Source organism: Monodelphis domestica, chromosome 2 (genome assembly GCF_027887165.1).
Source record: "Monodelphis domestica isolate mMonDom1 chromosome 2, mMonDom1.pri, whole genome shotgun sequence".
In the NCBI taxonomy this organism is placed as follows: Eukaryota; Metazoa; Chordata; class Mammalia; order Didelphimorphia; family Didelphidae; genus Monodelphis; species Monodelphis domestica.
In genome coordinates, this window is record NC_077228.1 from 213000108 (window position 1) to 213025753 (window position 25646).

Here is a 25646-nt window from a genome sequence, read left to right on the forward strand (position 1 = left end):
CTGTGGGAATCTTTTTTATCATTAACCTCCTTGGGGTGTATGCTTAGCAGTGGGAACTGTGAGTCAAAAGATATTTAAGATTTAGTTGACTTCTTAGCATAATTCCAAATGTGCTTTCCAGAATTTTCCTGTCTCCTCACCAAATAGTGTATTGGTGTGCTTATTATTTTCCTTTTATTATTAAATTCTTGGGTTTTTTTGTAGTTTGTCTTTTTTACAACCTCATCAGTATTGATTATTGATCTTTTTTCCTCTTTGCCAATTTTTGGGGTGTAGGGTAAGACTTTAGTTATTTGTATTTGCATTTCTCAACATTGTAAATAGAATGAATAGTAAAAAAAAAAATGTAAAACTGAAAACTGTGAAATCATGGCCAGTATTGGCTCCAGAGAACAAATAAGGGAATTCACCTCTTTCCCTTCTTTGTAAAGATTAGGGAAGTTGGGGGTAGGGGTTATTAACTGAGCATATCAATAATAGAATATGGTTGATATATTAATTTCACTTACCTGTTTTTTTTAATATATTTTATTTGATCATTTCCAATCATTATTCATTTAAAGACATAGATCATTTTCTTTTCCTCCCCCCCACCCCCCATAGCCGACGCGTAAATCCACTGGGCATTACATGTTTTCTTGATTTGAACCCATTGCTTTGTTGATAATATTTGCATTAGAGTGTTCATTTAGAGTCTCTCCTCTGTCATGTCCCCTCAACCGCTGTATTCAGGCAGTTGCTTTTCCTCGGTGTTTTTACTCCCATAGTTTATCCTTTGCTTATGAATAGTGTTTTTTTTCTCCTAGATCCCTGCAAATTGTTCAGGGACATTACACCGCCACTAATGGAGAAGTCCATTACGTTCGATTATACCACAGTGTATTAGTCTCTGTGTACAATGTTCTCCTGGTTCTGCTCCTCTCGCTCTGCATCACTTCCTGGAGGTTGTTCCAGTTCACATGGAACTCCTCCACTTTATTATTCCTTTTAGCACAATAGTATTCCATCACCAACATATACCACAATTTGCTCAGCCATTCCCCAATTGAAGGGCATCCCCTCGTTTTCCAGTTTTTGACCACCACAAAGAGCGCAGCTATGAATATTTTTGTACAAGTCTTTTTGTCCATTATCTCTTTGGTTACCTGGTTTTTTTAAAATTTATTTAACAGTTTTTAAAAAAATTATTTTAACAGTGGCTTTCTGGGATGGAATGAATATAGTGGGGAAAGGAGGTGTAGTAAAAGCAGAATAAAAATTTTAAGAAAAAAATTAAGTCACTGATCAGAGTTTTAAAAAAATCTTTTTCTCCATCCTCTCGTGATTCAGGATGAAGCTAGGATCCAGAAAGTGACCAAAAGACTACATACTCTAGAGGAAGTCAATAACAATGTAAAACTTCTCAATGAGATGCTGGTTCATTATAGTAAGGAGGACTCATCAGAAGCAGATAAAGAACTCATGAAGGTAATCATTCTTAGTAGGATGACAAAATCAGGAAGCATTTCTAATTGAAGCAGGATGCTGTCAGCTAATCCAGGGATATTTTTTTTTTTAATTATTATAAACCCTTACCTTCTGTCTTGGAGTCAATACTGTGTATTGGCTCCAAGGCAGAAGAGTGGTAAGGGCTAGGCAATGGGGGTCAAGTGACTTGCCCAGGGTCACACAACTGGGTAGTGTCTGAGGTCAGATTTGAACCTAGGACCTCCCGTCTCTAGGCCTGGCTCTCAACACACTGAGCTACCCAGCTGCCCCCAAATCCAGGGATATTTGATGACTCTTATACTCAAACGCAACCTGGGTCCCTTTTAAGTATAGATCACATCTTGTTTATGGAGCCAGTGACAGACTTTTTTTAGTACCAAAACTTAGCAATATTAGGCATTCAATAGAAGGAGCTCTAGTCAAGGAATTAAAAGACATAGGTCCTAGTTCTGCTTAAATGATTAACTAGCTTCTGTGTGTTCTTGGAAAAATTACTTCTCTGAATCTTAATTTCCCTACCTATAAAAGTGAGGGAATTGGACTAGATTTTTAAGGTTCCTTTTAAATATAGAATCTATGACTCTGACCTGGTTTCTTCCAGGAGCTTTATGATCAGTGTGAAACCAAGAGGAGAACATTATTCAAATTGGCCAGCGAGACTGAAGACAATGATAGCAGTTTAGGTGAGTGAGAAGGAAAGGATGGTCCACAAAAAACCCCCAGTTTGGGTGTTCACAGGGGAGACATTAACTCTGGTCTTCTCTTCCCTACTCTAGGAGACATCCTGCAAGCCAGTGACAATCTTTCACGGGTTATCAACTCCTATAAAAAAATTATTGAAGGACAGGTCATTAATGGTGAGGTGGCTTCCCTAGCCATATCTGTCCCTGAAGGTAAATACTGTGGTCCTCACAATCCTGGTGACTTTTTTCCTCCAGCCCTGCCTTGATTTCGCATTTCAAATCATCTGTGATTTACAAATTGCCATGTGGGAACAGGAGAGCACTCTGATTCATCTGGGATATCCAAAGCCAGTGAAAGAACTGAGTAAAAACCCTTACATTTGAGAAATAGAGAACAGTAGTACCAGTGGACCTGTTGGAAGCTGGCTCCTCTATCCCTGCTACTTCTCCCTGTTACTCTGCAGGCCTACACTAGTATGAGTCTGGGCTCTGCAAACAGCCTTAGCATTCTGTTATACCCTCTAACCATCTTCACTACCATTTTCTCCTCATTTAGGAAGCAACCCCTCCAGTAACCTCAACACCCTCATTGATCTTGCGGAACTGGATATATCCAGCAGCTCATCCCTGGTGTTGGCCCCACAACCTGCCCCCCCCTCCTCAGACATCCCTATCCTTCCACCCCCTCCACGAAGCTGCTCATCTAGTCAGACCGAAGCCTCCCCTGGGGCCAGCAGTGTGACCAACTCCCTCTCCTTGTTGGATGAAGAGCTGTTGTGCTTAGGTAAAACCTTTGAGGAGAGTGTTGGGGGTTAACCTAGGTCAGTGTTGATGAAGGTTGTCAAGTTTGCATGCCCAAATTGCAACTTCAAGCTGCCTGTGAGCCTCTTTCCCCTCCCCCCATTACCCCAGAGAGTGGAGGGGTAAGTGCTGGCTTTGGGTGCGGGCAGAGGATCTAGACAGAGGGGTGGGCCATGCAAAAAAATGTCCTTAGGTTCTGAGAAGAGGGGTAAGAGGAACAGCCCCTCTTCCCCCCCTCCCCCAACCTGGCATGCCTGCCAGTACTTCAACAACACTGACCTAGGTTATTTTTAAGAGCCCTACAAAGAAATGCTAACACCTGAGCAGGGTCATCTTATGTTACATTCAGTAATGATACGTGGAGTAAAGAGGATCTCCCTCCTCACATAAATTCCTAAATCTAGCTTGTGCGAAAACTTCATTTGAATAACTGACATAGTAAAGCATATTATCATGCCACCTAACTTTTAGCATGTTGCCAAGGAAGGATTTTGAGTATGTAATCTGTAGTTTCTGAATGTGTTGCTCTCCTCTCCCAGTGGCCTCTCCCAGTGGTAGAAGTATTTTCTACCCGTTCTGGAGACTGTTCTTGGTTCTCTGAGCAGTTCCCATCACCTCAAGATCTGGCTGATGGAGAAAGCCTTCAGTTGGGTTTCAGGATGAGACTAGGTCTTAATCCTATCACAAGGGGAGCTGGATTTGAGGCTCCTGGGCAATTTTATCCAGTGTTTCCCCAATTTCCAACTATTCTGTGACCAGGCCTCGCTGACCCAGCCCCTAGTGTTGCTCCCAAAGAGTCAACAGGGAACAGCCCGTGGAACCTGTACCAGGTAGGAGAATGGAATTTAACCCGAGTGGGCAGATGATGGGGAAGCCCTTGAGAGCCTTGCCTTAGTCATTTTCAAGTAGAGTATAGGAGAAAGCAACTACCTCTTTTTGAATGTTCATTGTGGAACCTTATTCTAAGCATTACCTAGTACTAGAATGGAAAGAAGGCCTGGATCCAAACATTTGGGATATCCCAATTTAGGGGGAAATTTAGGAAAATAAAAACATTCTCTAGGGGAAAAAGAAGGGCGTGGAGGGTATAGGGTTATATCCCCCAAGTTCCCAGGAGCCCAAGGGTTCAATGTCCCATTTAATTTTGTGGCATAATAGTCAGATATAGGATTTTTCAGCCCAAAGCTGTTGACTATTGTCTACAACTCCCAGGACAGCCCTTTCCTCCAGTCCTCTACACAGCCCTTGAACAGCTCCCCAGCCCCACTGCCTCCTCCCTTTACGGCTCCTGCTACCAAGGCCAGCGTCCCTGCCCCCAACACAGGCTCATTCTTGTTCTCCATGGGACTGGCCACGGCTACACCCCAAAAGGTGGGGCCACCAGCCCCAGGGTACATCAGCTCAACTGTGGGTGATAGTTCCCTGTACCAGTTGGATGTTCTCAACCAGCTTCTGGAAGAGACCAAAGGGTAATGAATTGGGAGGAGGGTAAGGGGGTAGGGAGGGGGAATGGTGGTAAAAGATTCTTTAGCAGAGGGAGCAGTATTGGAAAGAGTTGGGGGAATTCTGGGAGGAACCAGTGTGGGAGTCGGGGGAGTCCAGTTCCAGTCTGGCTCAGATCTTAGAAACTAGAAAATGGCAGAGGGTAGGACTCAGTCTGGGAGTTGAGAAAGTCACAGTAGTAGCCTCTTGAGTAGTGAACTAGGCAGCTTTGGCATTTTCTGTAATTATAGCATATTGTTCTTGCCCAGGCCATCAGGCTTGGTAAAACCTATCTCCTCCAGCTTCCACCCTGGGGTCACCTCCCCAATCATCCCCAGCAACACTCCAGTGGGGCCACCCGTCTCCTTCTCTACTGGGTCTGGTAGCCCTTTGTTCCAACCACTGCCATTCCAGCAGGGAAGCCCTCTGAAGGGAAATGAAGTCTCCCTGACCAATGTCCACGTCCCATTGGAATCCATTAAACCCAGTAGGTATCTTGACAACTGGTGGGTTGGGCATTTTCCAGATAGAAAAGGGTCGACATTTTTATATTACTGGGAGCAGAATCTGGGCCATTTCTCTAAAGCTGTGGGTGCTGAGTAAAACTTTTCAGGTCTTTCCCCACTTAGGAGAAAGAGCTCAAGGCATCATGGCTTCTGTTCTCACCAGACTTGCCTATGTTCTTTTTTCTTTTATAGGCAGTGCTCTTCCAGTGACAGCCTATGACAAAAATGGCTTCCGCATCCTCTTTCACTTTGCCAAGGAATGTCCACCTGGGCGGCCTGATGTACTGGTGGTTGTCGTATCCATGCTGAACACAGCTCCATTGCCTGTCAAGAGCATCGTACTTCAGGCAGCAGTGCCCAAGGTACTGCTGAGCCCCTCCTGAAGTGGGAATATTTTCCAGTCCCTCCTCCAGGCAGAATTGGCTTGTCTTCAATGTGGTGTGTCTTTCCTTCACTTCAATACCACGTAGTGGGGTTCCTTTTTCTGTCATTGTGACCAATACATCATTCCATCCCAGCCAATTAGCTTTCCCTCTCTCATAATTTCTCTTCTACTTTTTAGTCCATGAAGGTGAAGCTGCAGCCTCCATCAGGAATAGAATTATCACCATTCAACCCTATACAGCCACCTGCAGCCATAACCCAAGTTATGTTGTTGGCCAACCCACTGAAGGTGAGTTGAGCAAAACTAGGTCTGCCTAGAGCATGCTAATTTTTCTTCCTCAGAATGTTTTTAAATATATAAAGTAGAATTACAAAGCAAACCAATTCTATTTAAACACACTCAACCTTGTTATTTTTGAGTTTTGGTTTTGTGAGCTCTTACAGTGACCAACATGGAATAGTTTTATTAAAAAATAAAATAAGCAGCCATAGACCTAGTAAAAAAAAAAGCTAACCATAACCAAGTTAAGAATCTTCATTTATAAAATTACAATCTGCCGCCTCCAGTTAAGAGCCATGACTAAAGTGCTGAGGCAATAAAAGCTAAAGATGAGAGAAGGATGTTTGACTGGTGGAGGCCCCTCTTTACTGCCTCCAGTAAGAAAAGACACTCAATATTCCGCTTAGGGTATTAAGATAGGGACTCTTAAAATTGAGGCTGTTATTGACTTATTCTGTCCCTCCTTTAGGAGAAGGTAAGGCTACGTTACCGCCTGACTTTTGCCCTTGGGGATCAGCTCAGCACAGAAGTGGGTGAAGTGGACCAGTTTCCCCCAGTGGAACAATGGGGGAACCTATGACCTATCAGGACAGCTATGATCGCTGCCAGGTGGACAAGGGATGCTGCCAGCTACACCAGAAAGGGAGATGCCTCAAATGCAGTCCTGCTTTGTTCCTCAACCACAGTGCTTGAGTGCATAGTGCTTAAGAACAGAACATGAGACCTGGGCAGTGCTAAACTGGCCACTCCTTCTTGGTCTTAAAGGGAACCACCCCCCCACCCACCTCTTTTTTCCTACTTCTACTCTAGTAATAACTTGGAAATAATGGTACAGTTGAGGGGCAAAGTACAGCCAACTGCTGAGGTGGGTGGTTCCCTCCTCTTCTAAGCAATATCTGGCCTGGATCATTTTCTTCGCTAGTTCCATGAGGAAGAACTGTAGAGAAAGATGTTTCCAGATCTTCTGTCCTCAATTTAACACCTGGTTTGTTGCCACCACCAAAGACCCCTTAGCACAGGGAGTATTCTGACCAAACCCTCTAACTGCTTCCTCAGTGTTATAGGCTGGAAGTTGATGGGAAATGTCACAAGGGTAATGAGCTGTCTTGTATTATTTCTGGTGTCTGCTGGCTCTGTGCTGTAGCTAGTTATAGCAAGAGAGCTAACTAGACAGCAGAGAAAGTTAAAGCAACCAGTGTTCCCCCAGTGCAGGGAGAGGGGAACGTGCTAGTTCTAGGCCTGGGCCAATGAACTCTGGTATAGAAATGATACCTTTTCTCCCTGCTTAGTGCAGAATAAAGAACTGCCTCCCTATCCTGCCACTCAGGCTTCTGAAGAATGCTTCTACATACACTTTGTAGCACACTTGGATGTATAGATAATATCAGCAAGTTGCACTAGGCTTTGTCCATGTCCAAAGTTGCAAGTGACTGTCTGGCCCCGCCACCCTCCTTGCAAGTGTCTGGGCACCATTACCATAGTGTTGGGCCTGGAGGAAGAGCTGATGAAAGGAGAGATTCACTGGAGCTCACCTACCAGCAACTGGCCCTGCTTGTAAGACTTTCTAACTGCCTTTCTACAGGGGGAAAAAAAAAAAGGACAAATGGTAGCTAACTACATCCCTTGTTCTTTCCCAGCCAACATTAAATCTCAGTTTAGCTCCTGTATGCCCATTTAGAAAGCAGGTTTCCCTGTTCAGATATAGAAGTGAACAAAATGACATAAGGAATACCCGGACTTTTAATGGTGTGGCAATGTAGAAGCTTCAGGCACTGAACCTAATGAATGTAATTTGTATGTTGAGGTTGCAGCTGAACTATACATTCTGCCTCTGATGCACTGGTTTTGCTGCATGTCAAATAAACATTTTCTGTAGATTTGACTCCACTTGGAAGCTTTAATATGTATTTATAGGGGGAAAGGGTTCCCAGAGATATGGCCCATGTGAACAAATGATACAGCTATGATAACAGTAGAATCCTAGGCCAAAATTACACCTGGACAACTGAAAAAGAAATTGTGTCTTCTCCCTCTCATGGCTCACATCATCTTTACTGACTAGACAAAGGGATGTCCTTTTATCTTTAAAAGAAAGCATTTATTTAAAAACAAACAAACAAAAAACATCCACCACCATACAAAGTGAAGTTCCTGGTCGGTTTCATGAGCCTTCCAAGGTTCCCTCCTTCACTATCGCCCGTGCAAGGTTTCGTGCAAGGGCAAGTCTCAGCATTTCCACTTTGGTTGTCTCGACGTCATCCTCCTAGAAGCACAGTTTGTTAGGAGAAGCTCCTCCTACCCCTCTCTCTGCAAGCCTCCCCACCTTAACTGGGATCCAGGTACCTGGGATCGTTGGCCCCCAAGCTTTCTGGGCTCTGGTCTTCCTACTGTCAGGTCCTCAAGGCACTGCATCAGCTCATAGGTTTGCTCAGCAGCAAAGATGACCTAAGGAAGTTTTAGGAGAGTTGTATTCCTTATGAGGAGCTGGGGATAAAGGTCTAACATAGGCCAAGCCTATAATTTTCAAATGATGGAGAGGTACAATCAGCTGGGCAGAACCTGACAGCTCCTAAATTCACACTCTATACCAACCCCCCCAATTCCCCACCCTTCTGGAGCTCTGTCGGCAATTCTAGGGCAGGGTCTCAACTGCCAGATGCCAAATCAGTTTAAAAGGAGGAAACATTAAATCTGCAGCTAGTGTTACATTTAAGTCCTGAAAAAAGGCAAATAATTATTGGACTGTGCAATATAGCTTCTGAAGTACCAAAATTTATAGAAAGTAAAGATCATTGTGGGCTGACACCTGTTTCTGTTCTAGTAGTGGAAGGGCATCGGTCAGTAGCGTCATCCAGAAGGATCGAGGGGCAATTTGGGAAGTCATCAGTGACAGCAACAGGGAGGCAGCATCAGCAAAGCGCTTTTCTCCATACAAGCGGTGAAACTCGCGGTACTTTCCTGTTGGTCAATGACAAACCCTGGTGGGATGGTGCTTGCAGGGAAATTCTAGGTGCTACTAAAACAAGAGAACATTCTCTTCATATAGCAGGAAAGCTCACTCCCAAAATGGCCACTACATGGAGCAGAGGGTGGCTCCAAGGTCCTATCTTTTCCTGGAGTAGAGAATGTCCCTGGATCTTCCAAGCCCAGGCAGACTTAGGATCTGCACCCTCTTCCAGGTACAATGAGCAGCCCAAGAGATACCTAGAAAAGTCAGACGGTCACTAAGCATCATAGCCGGGCCCAGGTTGTCAATGAGATCCAAGTCTGAGAAACTGCCCCGTTCACAGTAATCCTTCAGGAACCTGCAGAGAAATACTCCAGGTGAAATCCAGGGCAGCAGGTACTCCCCTCACATAGCCCATCCTACCCTCTAGCCAATTGTTGATAAGAAAGAGGAAGAAAACCTGGTCTAGACGCACCTATCAGAGACAAGGGTAGCAAAAGCCGCATCTTTGGCTCGGATACTCCAGGACAAGGCAGAGCCCAGGCGATTGTTGCAGACAGCTTTCATGGCAAGAATCTTGCAGATGCTTCGAACTTTCCAAAGGGAAGAAGATAAACAGCAGATTCTAGATGGCCCTCTCTGCACCTCCAGGGGTATCCATTTTCCCTTGCTTTCATGAACTATCCTCACTGGTCACCCCAGCTAAGTACGGAAACTTCAGGGGCAAAGTCATCTCACTGCTGTGCCCACTACCCAATGCCACACTATCTTTGGCAGAACTGTCCTTATGAAATGGCTGCCAGATGCTGCATTATAAGCAGCAACCAAAAAAACCCCATGGCTCCCTCTTAATAAAAGGGAACTCCTGGGAAAGATAATATATTAAGCTTATATCATTCAACATTTAAGTTTAGATTAAATCCTCTGGAGAGAGAAGAAAAGGGCTAGAAAAAAGAAAAGGGAAGGTGAAAATCTTTACAATTTTGCTTAGAGCTGGAAAGAATTGTAGTAAAAAATTCACCTCACTTTTACAGATAACAAAACAGTAAGTGACTTGCCTGAGGTTATAGGGGTAAGTGGCAAAGGTAAGATTCAAACTCAGAATATACCACACTGCCACTCCAAAGAAACTGAGGCCTGCAGTAGCATCAGAAACAGACCTGGCCTCTAACTGTTTGACTCCAAAAGCAGCACTCTCTCCATTAGACCATGCTGCAGAAGCTCTACCTGGGGCTGCCAGATACAAATTGCCATGAAAATCAGGCTGTTTATACAAAGGCAGATGTGTTCCAGAAGCTTGCTCCCTGACTGAATGTAGCTAATGAGTATGCCATTATTTGTAGTTGATTGCCGATTCTTCTGTACTTTGCCTATTCTTTTTCCTAGCTGGTACAAACAGAGAGGGAAGAGATCTCCAAACTACCTAATCACCCCCTGATGTTTGGCATGCAACGGCAGTGACAGGTACTGGCTCACTGGGCTCACCTTACCTTGTTCAGTCATCTGCCGCCTCTCACAGATCCGAAGTACTTTGAGGGCCTTCTGCTCTGTGTTTAGGGGAATCCGCTCAATATGTAGCTCCAAGTAAACCCTGCCCAGCTCTGGACAATGGTCAAAGTAATCCACACCTAGCTGCCATAGGCTGCAAACAAAATCCCCAAAGGGAGAGAAGTGTGGGGCAACCCAGGGTGAGCCCAACTGCAATTCTAGGCACTAACAGCTGAGCTATGTCCTTCATAGCCCCTGTTGCTAGTGGGTAACTCTGGCTGCAGAAGAAAATAGTCTAGGCCACCCCTTCCTTTCCCAGCTTCACCAGAAAACCCCAACTATTCTTACCTGTGATGAGCAAACAGTCCTGATGCATATTCAAGCAGAAGGAATTCTCGCATATTAGAACCAAAACTGAAATAAAACTCACTGTAAGATTATTAGCAACCAAGGCCTTCCTTTCTCCTGTCTAGGTTCTAATCCTCAGCCAGACTCTGCTCCATCCCTGCTCATTCAATCCACCCCTTCCCTCAGAAATATCATAACAGTTGCCTATTCCTTGCCACCACTTTCTGCCACTTACTAGAGGTTGTGAGAATGGAGAAGTTTGCAGTGATCAAGTAGGTCTGTCAAATGAGCAACAAACCACCAATTGCTCAGGGCAATGCTGTAGAGGGAGATGTCAATGCAAAAAGGAAGACAGTCAGAATGGGTAGTTCAGAAGAGATGTGAAAATAATCTTAACATAGGCAGCTTTTTCTTAAAATTTATTTTGGGGGTGGGGGGATCAGTTACATGGCTCAGTGGATTGAGAGCCAGGCCTAAAGATAGGAGACCCTGGGTGCAAATCTAACCTCAGACACTCTAGCTGTGTGACCCTGGGCAAGTCACTTAAGCCCCATCACCTAGCATTTACCTCTCCTCTGTCTTGGAACCAAAACACAATATTGATGCCAAGACAGAAGGTAAGGGTTTAAAAAAAAAATTTCCTAGAGGCAGCTAGTGGCTCAGTGAAAAGAGCAGCAAATGACAGGACCTGGGTTTAAATCTGGTCTCAGACACTTCTTAGCTGTGTAATCCTGGACAAGTCACTTAACCCCAACTGATTAGTTCTTACTATACTTTTGCCTTGGAACCAATATTTAGCACTAATTCTAAGACAGAAAGTAAGGGTTTAAAAAAATAAAACAAAGCTATTTCTTTCTTGGATATGATGTGAACAGTTAGCCATAGGAGCCCCATTTATTTCTACCCAGAATGCCCCTATTACAAGGTAAAGTTATCATTTGCTGATTTAGGAGGGAGACACATTGGCAAGAGATGAGAGGCAGACAGAGAACCAGGGAAATTCCTACCTGCACTCCTTGATGACTTGATGAATATCAAATTCAAAGGCTGCCATCAAAATATTGTCCAGAGGTTCTGGACTACTATCACCTCCCAGAAAGAGATCTAGGCTGGACTGTAGGAGGACCACAATATGAATTCAATTAAAAGTGGATAAAAGTTCTTGAAAAAAGGCAAAAGTAAGGTGCAAAGTTGGGAATCCCAAGGAAAGACAGGATTTCTCCAAAGATTATTCAATTAGACCACCTTGGAATCTAATCCTTTTTGGGAAAAGAACTGCCAGGAAACCTGGAAGGAAGTCTGTCAGAAGTCAGAATGAGACCTGAATGTAAAAGGTCTTTAAAAAAAAAATCAGAAGAGAACAAGACTGAGTATCTTTCTCAACTATGGCTAAAGAATGATTCTTAATAAAACGAGAAAGGAAATTTTATTAAAAAAAAATGGCAAATTTTCACTATATAAAATTTTAAAGTCTTTGTTCTAATAAAATCAAGTGATTTAAAAAAAATCATCACCAATAAAAAGTTTGATACCCAAAATATAAAGGGAATTGACACTAAAAGTCATTCAACAGAAAAGTGATCCAAGGATATTCGCATACTTCAAAAGAAGTTTTGCAAACTAATGACCACATACACAATAAAATCCTAATAGTAATAGTAAGAGAAACATAAAACAACTTTGAGGTTTCACCTCACTCTCCCCAAGTTGGTAGAAATGAAGAAAGACAAGAACCATCTATGTTGATGAGGCTGGGGGAAGAAGATAGGCTTACTAATACATTGTTGGTGGAGTTAATGGTCTAACCTTCTGGATTTCAAGGAGGAATTATATGGAAAAAATAACTAAATAGTCCATACCAGCAATCCCATCCCTGGGCATATACCCCAGGGAAGACAATGACAGAAACAGATGCCAAAACCTTCCTAACAATACTCTCGATTGTAGCAAAGAATTGGAAAATAGGTGAGCACCCAGTGATTAGGGAATGACTGAAGGAAAAAAAACACAACACAAAACCACCCTGCTTTGTCCTGGGGAAGATAACAAAACATACCCCCTTCTCTCACAGTACAGACATGGGCATCCCCCAGGATAAAATATTCAAGAATGTTAAGGTTTCTATATCAAGTTGCTTATGTTTTTCTTTGTTACAACATAAGTCTGATAGAAATGGGGAAGTAACAACTGTGACAGAAAGAAGAACCAACAATAAAACATTCTTTAAAAAAACAAACTCCTTCTCCTTTGAAGTGGTGCCCTCAGACTTACCTGGGCATAGAAGTGCAATTCAATAGGTTTCACTGTGGGGTGAGAGTAGAGAAGTCGAGTCACTAGAAAATGATACCAGTTACTGAGAAGTTCCTTCTGCTCCAGTAAAGCATTGTCGTCTCCCAGCATGATCTAAAAGGAAGAGGCTTTTCTCTCAGCTTGGGGAGTTGGGAGCTTAGCACACTCCATTCTCCTTAGGACAAGTTCTCACCCTCAGGACAAGGGAACATGCAAATTTCCCCCATGAAAGGGATGGTTCCCAGAAAAGGACAAGGCCTCTACTTTTCAGGGGGGGGGGGGGGGAGGGGGGTGGAGGCGGCACCTAACCAAGCAGAGCAGGGGTTTTTACCTGGAGGATTATGAACTTGTTTTAGAAAATATTTAGATGTTTTTTAGTACAACTGTTTCCCCGTTATCCTACATAATTTTATGCTTTTAAAAACATTATTTTCAGGATGCTTCCATAGACTTCCACAGACCACTAAGAAGATGAACCCTTGGATAACAAATTCATTGATAGTCTACCCAGGCCTCTACCCTACACACCTTACAAAGGGACTCCAAGTGGGGGTTAGAAGCAAAGGTGCCATCTTGAAGATGTCGCTCACATTCCTCATGCCAGTGCTGCCATTTCAGCTCCAATTCTGTCAATGTCTGTGTGTTGCCAGGCTACAGAAGGAGAGGTCTTGCTATGAGAAGTCCCCTTCCTACCAGCTTTGGCCCAGCAATAACACTACTAGGCATATATCCCAAATAGATTTTTTAAAAAGGTCTTTTATATGCAAAAAAATTATAGCAGCACTTTTGATAATAAAGAACTGGAAACAAAACAGATGGCCATTAATTAGGAAATGGTGAAATAAAATTGTGGTTCATGTATGTAATGGAATATCTTTGTTGCAAGGAACTACAAATATTAAGAATCCAGAGAAATCTGGTTTCTAGGAACTATAAGCAAAACCAAGTGAACCATTTACACAACGACTACAATGTAAAGGAAAACAAGCCTGAAAAGCTTCAGGATTCTCATCACAGTAGTGAGTGGTCAGGCCTTCATAGGTCTCCTTCCATTTCTCTGTAGATTACAGGTGAAGAATAAGGCATTTTTTGTCACAGCCAATGTAATAACCTGTTTTACTTAACTGTATTTTAGTGAGGAAGACTTCTATTGTATATGAGCAGGAAAGTACATCAATGGAAAATGAAAACAATGTGAAAAAGAACATCTATAAAACTTTTTAAAAAGTAATTTCCCCACAGCCCCATTTAGTTGGTTTCCTGTTATGGATGTGTTGCCCAGTATTGAGGGTATTCCTACATACACTGAGAATAGGCATCGTCCTCATCAGGTCCCCCAGGACTCTGCACATGCTGGCTGAAGCAGGGTTAGCATCAGCTTCTTTGGACAGCATTTGCCTTGCCTCATCCAGACGGCCCTGTAGCACGAAGAGAGTCGCCTGCAAGAGACCCCAAACCCATCTAGCCACAGGGAGCCAAGAGGGCCCAAGTTCCCATCTCAGGTTCCCAGTGGAGGGATTTTATCTCCCTAAATAAATTCTTTAGCTCCAAGAATCCAAAGGATTTATTTCTCCAGTTCAGCAAGGATTCTTCCTCAGAAGAAAGAATCAGGAACAGCCCCAAGGTTGCGCAGGCATATATTGACCCCTTTGCCAAGTTCCAGTTTTTAAACAAAATTTCAAGGGGGCAGCTAGGTGGCTCAGTGGATTGAGAGCCAGGCCTAGAGAGAGGAGGTCCTGGGTTCAAATCTGGATTCAGGCACTTCCTCGTTGTGTGACCCTAGGCAAGTCACTTAACCCTCGCTGCTTGCCCTTACTGCTATTCTGCCTTCGAACCAATACACAATATTGATTCTAAGACAGAAGGGTTTTAAAAAAAAAATAAAATTCTTAATTCTCTTTCAATAATATCCAACAAAGTAACCAAAACTCACATATTGTCCTGATTTCTTCCCTACCCTGACAAGACTTCTCTGAGGTTCAGGAATAGTCAAAGAGATCTAATTAAGATCATGGGCTCATGGGAATCCTTCAAAATCATAAATGTCTAGTCCAATTTTCTCCATTCTATGCAGGTAAGGGTAAGGAGAGAGGGAAAAGGAAAATGTTAACATTCCAATTACCTCTCAGAGTTGCTGTTATTTTCTCTGGAACAGGAGGAAAAGGATAAAAAATCTTTCTTTAATCAGTGATTTCAACTGGTCAGACTATCTATAAGACATGGAATCTGGCTTGCAGGCCCACCTGAGCATCTAGTACCAATGTTCTGAAGAGAGTCTCAGCCTGAATTCAATTCTCACCAAATTCCAGAAGTTCTCATGTTTGTTTGGATTTTCACTACCAAGAACATCTGCTGACAAACCATCCATCTCACACACGTGCAGTCGGACCCAATCAAGGAGGTGAAGGAGTAGAGGGCCAGCTGGGAGCAAAAACTATAGTCAATATTAATCCTCAGGTTTCCACTATCATAACTTCTACTTTCCCAACATTAGCTATAAATGAGTTAAGGCAGAGAGGCTGGTTACAAAAGATTATCAATTAATATCAATGGCATAGCATATCCTTGGTGTAAAGAGCTCTCCAAAAAAAAGACTGTACTTGGGGCAGAATTGACACTGACATGCACATGGCCTCTATTTCCTGATTCTTAGCTATCAAATTAAGCCCATGGCCATTAATAGAGATGTGGGCCACCATGGCTAATGTTCCAGCTTTAAGATGAAATACCAATTAGCCCTTTGCAACTTCATAGTTATCCTCACCACAAGATCCACAATTTTGCACTCCAACAATTTATCACAATCAAGTATAATTCTAAGAATCAAACTTCAGTTATTTAATATTCCTTTGTTCCTCTTAATTATACAAGCCCCCTTTCCCTCAATTCTCTGGATCTTGACCTGAATTCAATACGACATATAGTAATTAAGTGCTTTTTGTGTACAGGGCATGATACTAGGAACAAGGGATACAAGCATGAAAAATAAGAATTTCTAAACCTAGAAATTTATAATCAAATAAGAGGGTTAAGACACAGACACAAATCTCTCTATATATAAAGGTAAAATATTATGAGGAAAATGGAGAACATTTTATAAAAAAAAAATATGAGAAGGAAGAACAGATTTTCAGTTGGGGGAACAGAGAATTTATCTAATATTTTAATCTTCTGGTAGGGCTCAACTATGCCCTTACTATTCTTCCCTTTCAGTGATATGCAAAATATCGCATACCTTTGAGTACTGAAATGCTTATGAGAATGAGGTGGAAGAACATTCACCAACAAAATCAACAAATACTTATCATATAAATGCGATGTGAAAGACACTGTAATAGACACTAGGGACAAAAAACAAAAAGCGCCTGCCTTTAAGCAGCTTACATTCAACTAAAGAAAATGATAAAAGATGGGAAAAATACTTTAAGCAAGGAATCCTATAAAATAGATAGAAACGATGAAAAGGTAAAGGTGGGGGAAGAGCAATGTCCTTTAAATACTGTTTATGTTACATAAACATCCAACTATTCTCACCTGGGGCTACTTCAATAAAGAGTATCTCACAAAGGTTCCAGATCAACTCCATGGCAGAAAGAATTGAAACCTAGGGGAAAAAAATCAAGAATAAGTCTGGATTGAGTAAAAACATTCTGTGATAACAATGGAACAGAGCAGGAAATGAACCACAAAGTGGTCAGAAAGATCAACTGATGTCAGCTTGTGCATGACAAAATAAATGCTGAGTCTGCAGAGCACTTAGGGTAGAAAACATCAGGATCATTAATATAAAATAAAATACAAATTAATCTTCTTGCTCCAGGCAGGGTAAATTAAAAATCTAATAATAAAAGAAAAGAGAAAGTAGAACACTTCTATTTCAGTCCCCAGTTCAAGATTAAGATATTTTATTAAAACAACAGATCTGGAAATAGATAGTACTAAATGGGTGGCCACCCAAGAACTGAACTCTCCATCCAAGGTCAAACCTTGGTAAATTTAAGGTAATTATTTCCATTGGTTCACTGATTGAGTAAGAATCAATCAACAAAGGGAGCAGGTAGGTGGCTCAATGGATTTCGAGCCAGGCTTAGAGGTCCTAGGTTCAAATTTGACCTCAAACACTTCCTATCTATAGTGTGACCTGAGCAAATCACTTAACTCCCATTACTTAGCCCTTACAACTCTTCTGCCTTGGAACCATTATACAATTTTGATTCAGACAGAAGGTAAGGGTTTAGTACTGTAATGAATTCTTTTAATGACCTTCCATGAAGATTCCAGCTGTCTTTTTAAAGTAACCCTTCAGTCCTCTTTCTTTCTCTAGCCAACCAACCTATTCCTAATTACCAAGAATCTCTACTTAGCTGAGTAATTAATTAACTCTTAATTAACTATAATAGTACCTATTATATGCAGTCTCAGGGAAGAAAACATAAGACAACCTCTGCTCTCTAAGATCTTAAAATTGAGTTAGAAAAAATGGTCAGCCAATAACTATGACCATTTAAGAATACAAAGAGTTTACAATAGATAAAAGTTAGTGGTATAGATATAATAGAAACATCTGTACCTGACTACTATACTGACGTCCACAGATTGGATCTTGAGCAGCAACTGACAAAAATGAACAAAAAACAAAGACATTTTCAATGAGCGGAAATTTTACTGGTTAACCTAGAATGTTGTTATAATACTTCTCTGTGCTATTACCAGAATCTATAATTTCTTCTTTTGATTATTTTTGTATTTGTTGTTACACCATTCTCTCAGAAGAATGCAAATTTCAGGTGACACAAAGGGCAAAGGAAACACAGCCCAATACTGGTCTATACCCCAAAGAGATTAAAGAAAGAGGGAAGGGCCCATGTATACAAAAATATTCATTGTAGCTCCCTTTTGTAGTGGAAAAAAATTGGAAACTGAGAGGATGCCTGTTAAACTAGAGAATGGCTGTATAAGTTATGATATAGGAATATAATAAAGTACTATTGTACTATAAAAATAATGAAGGAGATGCTTTCAAAGAAACTCAAATTGTTTCATATGAACTGTTGGAGACTTAGGTGAGCAGAACCAGAAGAATAACTTATACAATAATAACAATATCATAAGGACAAAAAACTTTGAAAGACTTAAGAACACGGTTCAACACAATAAACCCATCAATTCTAGAGGACTCATGCTATCCAAACTTCCTGATAGAGAGGTGACAGACTCAGAATGCAGATTGGGACTTTTTTTTAATGGCTCAATTTGAGGGAATTTGTTTTGCTTTAACTATCCATGTTATAGGGTTTTGTTTCATTTTTTTTTTGCTTTCTCAGTGAAGAGGGAAAGTAGGAAAGACAGATTTTCATTAAAAAAACTATATTTTAAATTTTTTTTTAAAGAAAGAAATAAAATTGGGGGTTAAGTAGCATTGTACCTGCAAGGACTAGCATTCAAGAACTGGCATAAAAGACATCGCCAAGAACAAGTATGCCTTAGAGAAGAGGTAGTGGGCTGATTTTATGACTGCCAAAGAAGATAAGAATATAAAATAGATGCAAAAAGAATTGGTAGCATAAATGTAGTAAATGTAGCAGATATTGGTTTCAATTTTACAAGAAGCCATTCACTGACACCATATGCATAACCTTTTCCCCAAATCACTTACCAGATAGGTCATAACCATGGACCTATGGTACCTTTCTTGCACTATATTAGGTTCAGCATGCAGAAAGAACAGGCCGAAGGATAGCAGATGGACAGCCCAAGTCTTCCCTGGTACCACAAAATATTAAAAGACTCATGAAAAAGTGTCCAGTGCTTTGGATAGATCTCTCCATGAAGGATTTGTGGAAAGACATAGACAAGAATTTCTCAAGATGAGAGAGAAGGCATGGGTCTCACATTATTACTTGTGGAGTGATATACTGATAAGGTATATTCATTTAAGTACGAATATTCATTATAGATATTTTTTAACATAACTTACATTCTTTTACTATAGGTCAGTGAAGTGAAAACTGTGGCTCTCAAGTTTCCTATAATAGAATATTATGTTACACTGAACTCTCTATAGGAGACACAGTAATTATCTGGCTCTTCTGACTAGTGGTTTTGCAGATGTCGCCCAAAATTCATAACTTTGAGCACCACTGCCCTATTGCCTTATGTGTCAATTATTTGTCAATTCTATAGGTTCTACCTTGGAAAAATGTAGCTAAAATGACTGCCCCCCAAAAAATCAGATTCTAAGGGACTGACATCACTGAAAGGGAGATTGTAGATTTAATGAAGTGCAAACCAGATCTGATTTCTGCAATTCTAAATCAGCCAAAAAGCATGTTATTAAATACCTGCTGTGTCAGGCACTGAGGATACAAAGACAAAACATGAAATAATCCCTACCTTCAAAGACATTACGTTCTTTCAAGTGAGACAACATGTACATCTATAAACACATACAGAATGAATACAAAAGAAACATAAGGTACTAGGAGAAGGGGGCGATCTAGCAGTTGGATTGGGGAATACTTCAGTAGAAGGTATCACTTGAATATATACCCCTTGAAGGAAGAGATTCTATAAGGCAGAGGTGATGAGGGCATATATTTCAGACTTGGGGGAAAGTCAGTGCAAAAGTACAGAAAGGAGATAAAGCTCCATTAGTCAGAAAATGATATGGTCACATCTACATTTAAGGAAAAGCCCTCTGACAAATGGGTGAAGGATAGTCACTGCAATAGATAGACTAGGCAATAAGTGTTACAAGCCTGACCTGGGATAGTGTTCTTATGAGAGAAGGGGTCAATGCAAAAGATGTGACAGAGGGAGAAATGACAAAATTTGACAACTAGCTATGGATATGCAGGATGAGGAAAAGTAAAGAACTGAGGATAAGAATGAAGTTACAAATCTGGAAACTCTAAGAATATTAGGATGTCTGGGTTTGAAGAAAAAGATGACAAGTTATTTTAGATATTATGTTTGAGATGTCTCTGGGACATTCAGTTTGAAATGTCCAATACACAATTGTTGATATAGGACTGAAGCTCAGAGGAAACACTGGGACTAAATTTCTAGATCTAGGAGCCATCTAGAGATGACAGCTCAAGGAATTTGAAGGGGTCATCAAGAGATTAAGAGTATCAGGACAGAAGAAGGCCTAGGTCAGAGACTTGAGGTATATTTTCTTTTATGTATTTTTAAACCCTTACCTTCCTTCTTGTGTATTGACTCCAAGGCAGAAGAGTGGTAAGGGCTAGGCAATGGTGGTTATGTGACTTGCCCAGGGTCACACAGCTGGGAAGTGTCTGAGGCCAGATTTGAACCTAGGACCTCCCTAGGCCTGGCTCTCAATCCACTGAGCCACCCAGCTGCCCCAGAATATTTACTTTTAGCAGGCATGATCGATGGGATAACAAAGGACATTAAGGAGAGCTCAAACAAGGTAGGAAGAGAATCAAAAGAGAGAAGTGAGAATCCAATAGGAAGAGGTCATCAATAGTACATAGAAGTCAAGGAGGGTAAAGTGTGAATTTTAAAACTACTCCACCTTACTCAGACCATACTTTAGAAGATCTGATTTAGCTATTTCCTGATTAGTAACAATGGAGATACTTGGGTTAACAGAATCAGGTCTTGGGAACTCTACATTGCTCCACTCTACTTAGTTTAACAAGGTCAAGAATGTCTGCACTATACTCCAGGATTAAGTATCTGAGGAAATGGCCTTCAACAGACATGTGCAGAAACAGCAGACAGACCCCTGGGCTGTCCTAAGTCAAGCTAAGCTATCATTGGTACAGATGAGACGCAGGAAAGTGACATAAAACCATCTATATAAGGTACGTCACTTCCTCTCTCTCAATATCTCTTTTTCCCTGGAGAGGTGACTCTGGCTGGCAGCATGCTAAGCGTTCTGACATCTTGACGTGGTGGCAGCTATTGTCTGGGTTTGGCGGTGAGTTTGCCCTTGAGCTGATTCAGGTTCAGGTATCTTGGCTGAGCCCTTTAGAATTCAGGCCGATTCCTTCCTCACTCTTCAAAACCGTATCTTCCTAGAGCCTCTGGTCTTCCTCCTGACACTAGCCAGGCAGGAGAAATCCTACACCCTTTTCCTTCTTCTTAATTTCTTTCCACTATATCAATTAAATAATAAATTTCCAGTTGACTTGGTTATATTTCTTTTATACTTGGGATATCCATGGTGAACAAATAATTAACATAGTTTAGGTCCCAACACTAAATTATCCTTTACAAAAGACAGAAAAAACTATCAGATTTGACAATTAAGACATTGCTGGTAAGAAGAGAAATTTCAATTGAATGATGAAGTCAGAAACTAAGGTTATAATGAGAGAAAGTGGAGGCAATGAGTACGAACAGAGGTTTCTATTAAGTTTGGCTGAGAAAAGGAAGAAAGATATGTAGAGGGGATGGTAGAGCTTAGTGAAGTTTTTTTAAGGATAGGGGAGACCTGGGCATATTTGAAGGTGGTAAAGAAAGAATCAGTGCATAAAAAGAATTTTAAATTAGAGAGAAAAAAAGGATGATTATGGGACAGTTTGCTAGAAAAGGAATAAAATAGAATCAAGGGCATATACAGAAGGATCAGCCTCATCAGAGATGAGGAAAAAAAAAAGATGCTATAAGAAAAATAATTTCATATTGGTCTAAAAATATTCTCTCAAATTCCATCACAAAATTACTTACTTGCTACTTGATGCATTTCTTCCATACAGGCCCTTATAACTGAACGATAGTTTTTACTTACTCGAACCAATCTGTAAAGAATACAAAGGTCTTTAAAAAATAACATTCAGCAAGGATTTGTGAAATATATATGAAGAAAGCAGAGCCAAAGAATAATGTAGCTATATCAATGTAAATGAAAAAAAAAATTTTAAGGTCAAAGTCAAGTGAAATAAAATGAACAATATTATCACTAAATTTCTGTTACTAAATAGTAAACTACAAATTATAAAATGATGTGTATTATCAACCTCAATTATTCTATTATGCAATTTTGCTTAACTGCTTTTTAAAAAACCCTTACCTTCTGTCTTAGAATCAATACTAAGTATCAGTTCCCAGAAAGAAGAGCAATAAAAGCTAGGCAGTTGGGATTAAGTGACTTGCCCAGGGTCACACAGCTAGGAAGTGTTTGGATCACATTTGAAGTCAGCACTTCCCCTCTCTAGTCCTGTCTTTCCATCCAATGAGTCACCTTGCTACACCACGTAAAACTGGTTTTTAAAAAATATATTCTATGAGGGTCTTGTTTAGGTATTGGATAAAAAGTATAAATCATGTTGAAACAAAATTTTTTAATGACATGCATATTTTAAAAAGACCACAAAATCCAATTCCTTATTTCCTTTTCCCTACCCCATCTTGCCAAAAAATAAAAAAACAAAAAATAAATAAATAAGGGATATTTAGCTCAACGTTCACAGGATAGGACATATACAAAAGTGATACAACTAAGATTTGAATTGTAAGTTATTTTCCAGTTGTGGCTTCCATTGGTTCATTTTGTTGAGACCCCTAAGACCAAAGCTTAAGTATTTATAAAAAAGCTGGCTAGGGTACAATATGTAGTTATTTTTCTATTTAAAGGCACCTTACTGGCTTAACAGGTAAAAGCTCTCATTACTGGTATCATCTGGTAACTAACCTCAACACAATACAGGGCCAATGACTGAATTCTAGTTTCTTATTCTTTGGTTATGAGAGGATTATAGACTAAAAAAACACACTTTAAAGAACTGATCCCTTTTGTGATTAAATCCATTCTCCCAATATAGCTCCAACTAAATTTAATAACTTGGAAGAAGACGGCCTAAATTAGGACACTAATGCATTGTTGGTGGATCCAACCTTTCAGAAAGGAAATTTGGAACTATGCCAAAGGGCTATAAAACTGTTTATACCCTTTAATCAGGTAATACTATCACTGGGTCTGTATCCCAAAGAGATAGTAACAAAGGGGAAAGGACCTCCTTGTACAAAAACATTTATAGCAGCTTTTTTGGAGTGGCAAAGAATTGGAAACTGAGGGGATGTCCATCAATTGGGGAACAGATGAACAAACTATGGTACATATTGGTGATGGAGACTATTGTGCTGTAAGAAATGATGTCAGAAGATGATTTCAGAAAAAGTTGGAAAGATCTGTAGAAACTGATGCTGAACGAAATAAATAGAACTGAGAAAACATTCATACACTATAATGGCAACACTGAACACTGATCATCTGGAAACTTGGCTACTCAGCAATCTGGGACAATCCTGAAAAACTTATGATGGGGAATGCTATCTACCTCCAGAAAAAGAACTGTTAGAGTCGTCTTTCACATCAAGGTATCTTTGGTTTTATTTTGGGGTTTTGGTTATATATGAATTTGCTCTTATAACAATGGCCAATATGAATCATGTTTTTCATGAAAAATAAAATTTGAAAAAAGGGAAAAAAATGGCCTGGGGTAACACATAAGAAATTCAGAGGCATACTATTAAGATCATCTCTTTTTGAGATAGTTTACACTTTTCAAAGTCCAGGAAATAAACTTGAGCCTATAAGATGTCCTTCATTGCAACAAATTCAACTTACAAAATCAATTGGGAGTTATTTCATAGTCAACCTGGTATAATGGAAAGAAAGCCTGATTTAGTGTGAGATGACCTGCTTTGAAGTCCAAACTAACACTGTGTAGCAATAGGAGAGTCATTTAGCCTGAGTGTAGGTTTTCTCCTCTATAAAATGGGCATCATGTAGGTACTAGCTACTTCAAGGGATTATTATTATTATTGTGAAGAGTTAGATAAATGTTCCTACAACAAGCTACTTACTGAGCTTTCCTAGATTTTCCTGTTGATTCTTCCTCAATCTTCTGGAGTCCCACAAAGATGCCATGGGACTCATTGAAAAGTTTCCGCAGGATCCGGGAGTAAACATCTATATCCTTCCGAACAATATAGATTAAAGGACAGCCTGGCACCTTCTCTTCTTTCTCTGAAATGGAACAAAGTAAAGATACCCTCTCATAAAACTCAAATAATAAAGCTGAATATGTAGCTATAGGGATAGATACTGAGCCCATGATTTCATGGTACATCTGTAAAGAAACAAATTCCCTCCACCTTGACAAGATGTCTACATTTATGAAGTAGAGCTATGTAGGATACTGAAGTTCAATGGTTTGCCCAAGGTCACATAGACCTTGTAATATGCATCTGAGGAAAGATCTAAACCCAGCCTGGGCTTCCTGGTTTAAAGGCCAGATCTCTATCCATGATGCCACCTTGCCTCTATTTAACTATTACAATTTTATTAATTTGCTGCTGGCCTCACTAAAGAAACTCAAATATCAATCATTCACATTAAACTTGTACTCTATCACTATTGTACGCACAACAAAGAATGTGAGCTCTCTCTCAACTTTCAATAGGCTATATTTGCAGTCCTCAATAACCAGGTATGTGATTAAAAGCTAATATTAATTTGTACAAAACAGTTAGTGAAAATAAATGTTACCAAAGTAATGTGATGTTCTCTAAAATAGATAATTTTAATAATATTTTTAATGGCACACACATATCTCACAGATGACAGAAAAGTTAACAACATAGTGTTTTATCAGCAAATGCAACCAAAGCATGATGATTTAAAAATTAGAAACTATAAGTATACATAACTTTCTTATACAAGAACAGTTTCTAGAATATGTTATGTTGGTGTCCAGTGGTCTGCAATGAGCAAAACAAAAAGCAAAAATTCCACCTGACAAACGCTGACAAGTTTTTCTCTTAAATATGTAAAAGTGCCATCTGGATGCATTTTCTATACGGCTGTTCTAAGTGGGTCCCTAACATGGTGACTACAGTCTTACAGTGCCCAAATTTCCTGCTAGGGATATAGCAAAGAGAACAGAAATTTAAACTAGAAAATTAAGAAAAAGTAGCTCTCAAAAATTAGCTAAATTGAAAAACAGATAATTTACTCAAACTCCCACAAATAAGTCATTCATTAGATCTAATATGTTTCTTGCAATAAAAAAACTCAATATATTTTAATAATGTTTCCTCAAAGACTTAAAAGAAAATCTCTCTAAGAGGTACCCTGTTAAAGCAGTATAGTAATGTTTTTTAAAGTTGATTACACTACTGCTAAAAAAAATCATCATTGAATGTATTGAACCCATTTAAAAAAAAACAAAAAACCCTTACATTCCATTTTAGAATCAATACTGTGTATTGGTTCCAAGGCAGAAGAGTGGTAAGAGATAGGCAATGGGGGTTAAGTGATTTGCCCAGGGTCACATAGCTGGTGGTATTCAGAAGAACAAAAATAAAAGGAAACATTCTTCCCAATAAAGACATCTTTGGCCATACTGCTACTACTTAGCCCTAGATAGATTATAAAAAGAAAACAATATTCAATCTATTTAATATCATGAATAGAAAATAAGAAATAGTCAAAACATCTTGAAAGTGTCATTCTAATAAGAACAATTATTAAGGACTGAAGCTTAGTTACAGTTTTAGTGAGCAGAGAAAAAGGAAAAATAAAATCTGCTGAACAAGAATTAAAATAAAGAACAAGAGGGAATCATGCCCATCTTCAGATGGAAAATCAATCACACCAACAATTTATTCTGAGCTGGATGTTTTTCAGTTTCATGAGATTCTCAGGCATGACTAAGCTATACAACTGCCAAAGCTTCCAAAATTTAAAACATTCAAAATGAGTCAAAATTCCTCATACCCCAAGCTAGTCAAGATGCATAACAATACAGACACACCAATAAAATCTACAAGGTGACTGCATGAAGAGAGCAAGAAATAATTACCTTTTTTTTTGAACAAAGTTTCACACACCAACATCTCTCCAGGTCCCCAATCAAAACACATTTGCCTCTTCTTGGAATTCACTCCTGGAATAAACTAGAAAGAAGCAAAAC

The 25646-nt window shown here is 40.0% G+C and overlaps 2 protein-coding genes across 12 annotated transcripts in view; one reads left to right on the forward strand and one right to left on the reverse strand.

Annotated features, from left to right (window-relative positions):
- The window catches only part of GGA3 (golgi associated, gamma adaptin ear containing, ARF binding protein 3), a 25904-nt gene extending 17320 nt beyond the window's left edge, over positions 1–8584 (forward strand). For 3 of the 9 annotated variants that reach the window (XM_056817164.1, XM_056817162.1, XM_056817169.1), the window contains 10 exons: positions 1330–1467; positions 2090–2171; positions 2265–2381; positions 2728–2955; positions 3732–3802; positions 4185–4441; positions 4724–4941; positions 5153–5322; positions 5523–5633; positions 6094–8584. In XM_056817164.1, coding sequence (XP_056673142.1) covers positions 1330–1467; positions 2090–2171; positions 2265–2381; positions 2728–2955; positions 3732–3802; positions 4185–4441; positions 4724–4941; positions 5153–5322; positions 5523–5633; positions 6094–6204 — 1503 coding nt within the window. In that variant the 3' untranslated portion in view covers positions 6205–8584. Of the gene's footprint in view, positions 1–1329; positions 1468–2089; positions 2172–2264; positions 2382–2727; positions 2956–3731; positions 3803–4130; positions 4442–4723; positions 4942–5152; positions 5323–5522; positions 5634–6093 lie in introns of all 9 variants that reach the window. The other 6 variants (XM_056817165.1, XM_056817163.1, XM_056817168.1 and 3 more) reach the window with 4 other exon arrangements.
- The window catches only part of NUP85 (nucleoporin 85), a 20394-nt gene continuing 2448 nt past the window's right edge, over positions 7701–25646 (reverse strand). For all 3 annotated transcript variants that reach the window (XM_001369498.4, XM_056817170.1, XM_007482665.3), the window contains exons 2-19: positions 25536–25629; positions 23536–23698; positions 21397–21467; positions 17267–17310; positions 16231–16300; positions 14996–15117; positions 14001–14135; positions 13225–13347; positions 12679–12810; positions 11415–11521; positions 10643–10726; positions 10408–10473; positions 10062–10213; positions 9047–9164; positions 8829–8929; positions 8431–8582; positions 7968–8069; positions 7701–7887 (exon numbers count right to left, since the gene is read on the reverse strand). In XM_001369498.4, the coding sequence (XP_001369535.1) occupies positions 7786–7887; positions 7968–8069; positions 8431–8582; positions 8829–8929; positions 9047–9164; positions 10062–10213; positions 10408–10473; positions 10643–10726; positions 11415–11521; positions 12679–12810; positions 13225–13347; positions 14001–14135; positions 14996–15117; positions 16231–16300; positions 17267–17310; positions 21397–21467; positions 23536–23698; positions 25536–25629 (1938 nt within the window). In that variant the 3' untranslated portion in view covers positions 7701–7785. The remainder of the gene's footprint in view (positions 7888–7967; positions 8070–8430; positions 8583–8828; positions 8930–9046; positions 9165–10061; positions 10214–10407; positions 10474–10642; positions 10727–11414; positions 11522–12678; positions 12811–13224; positions 13348–14000; positions 14136–14995; positions 15118–16230; positions 16301–17266; positions 17311–21396; positions 21468–23535; positions 23699–25535; positions 25630–25646) is intronic.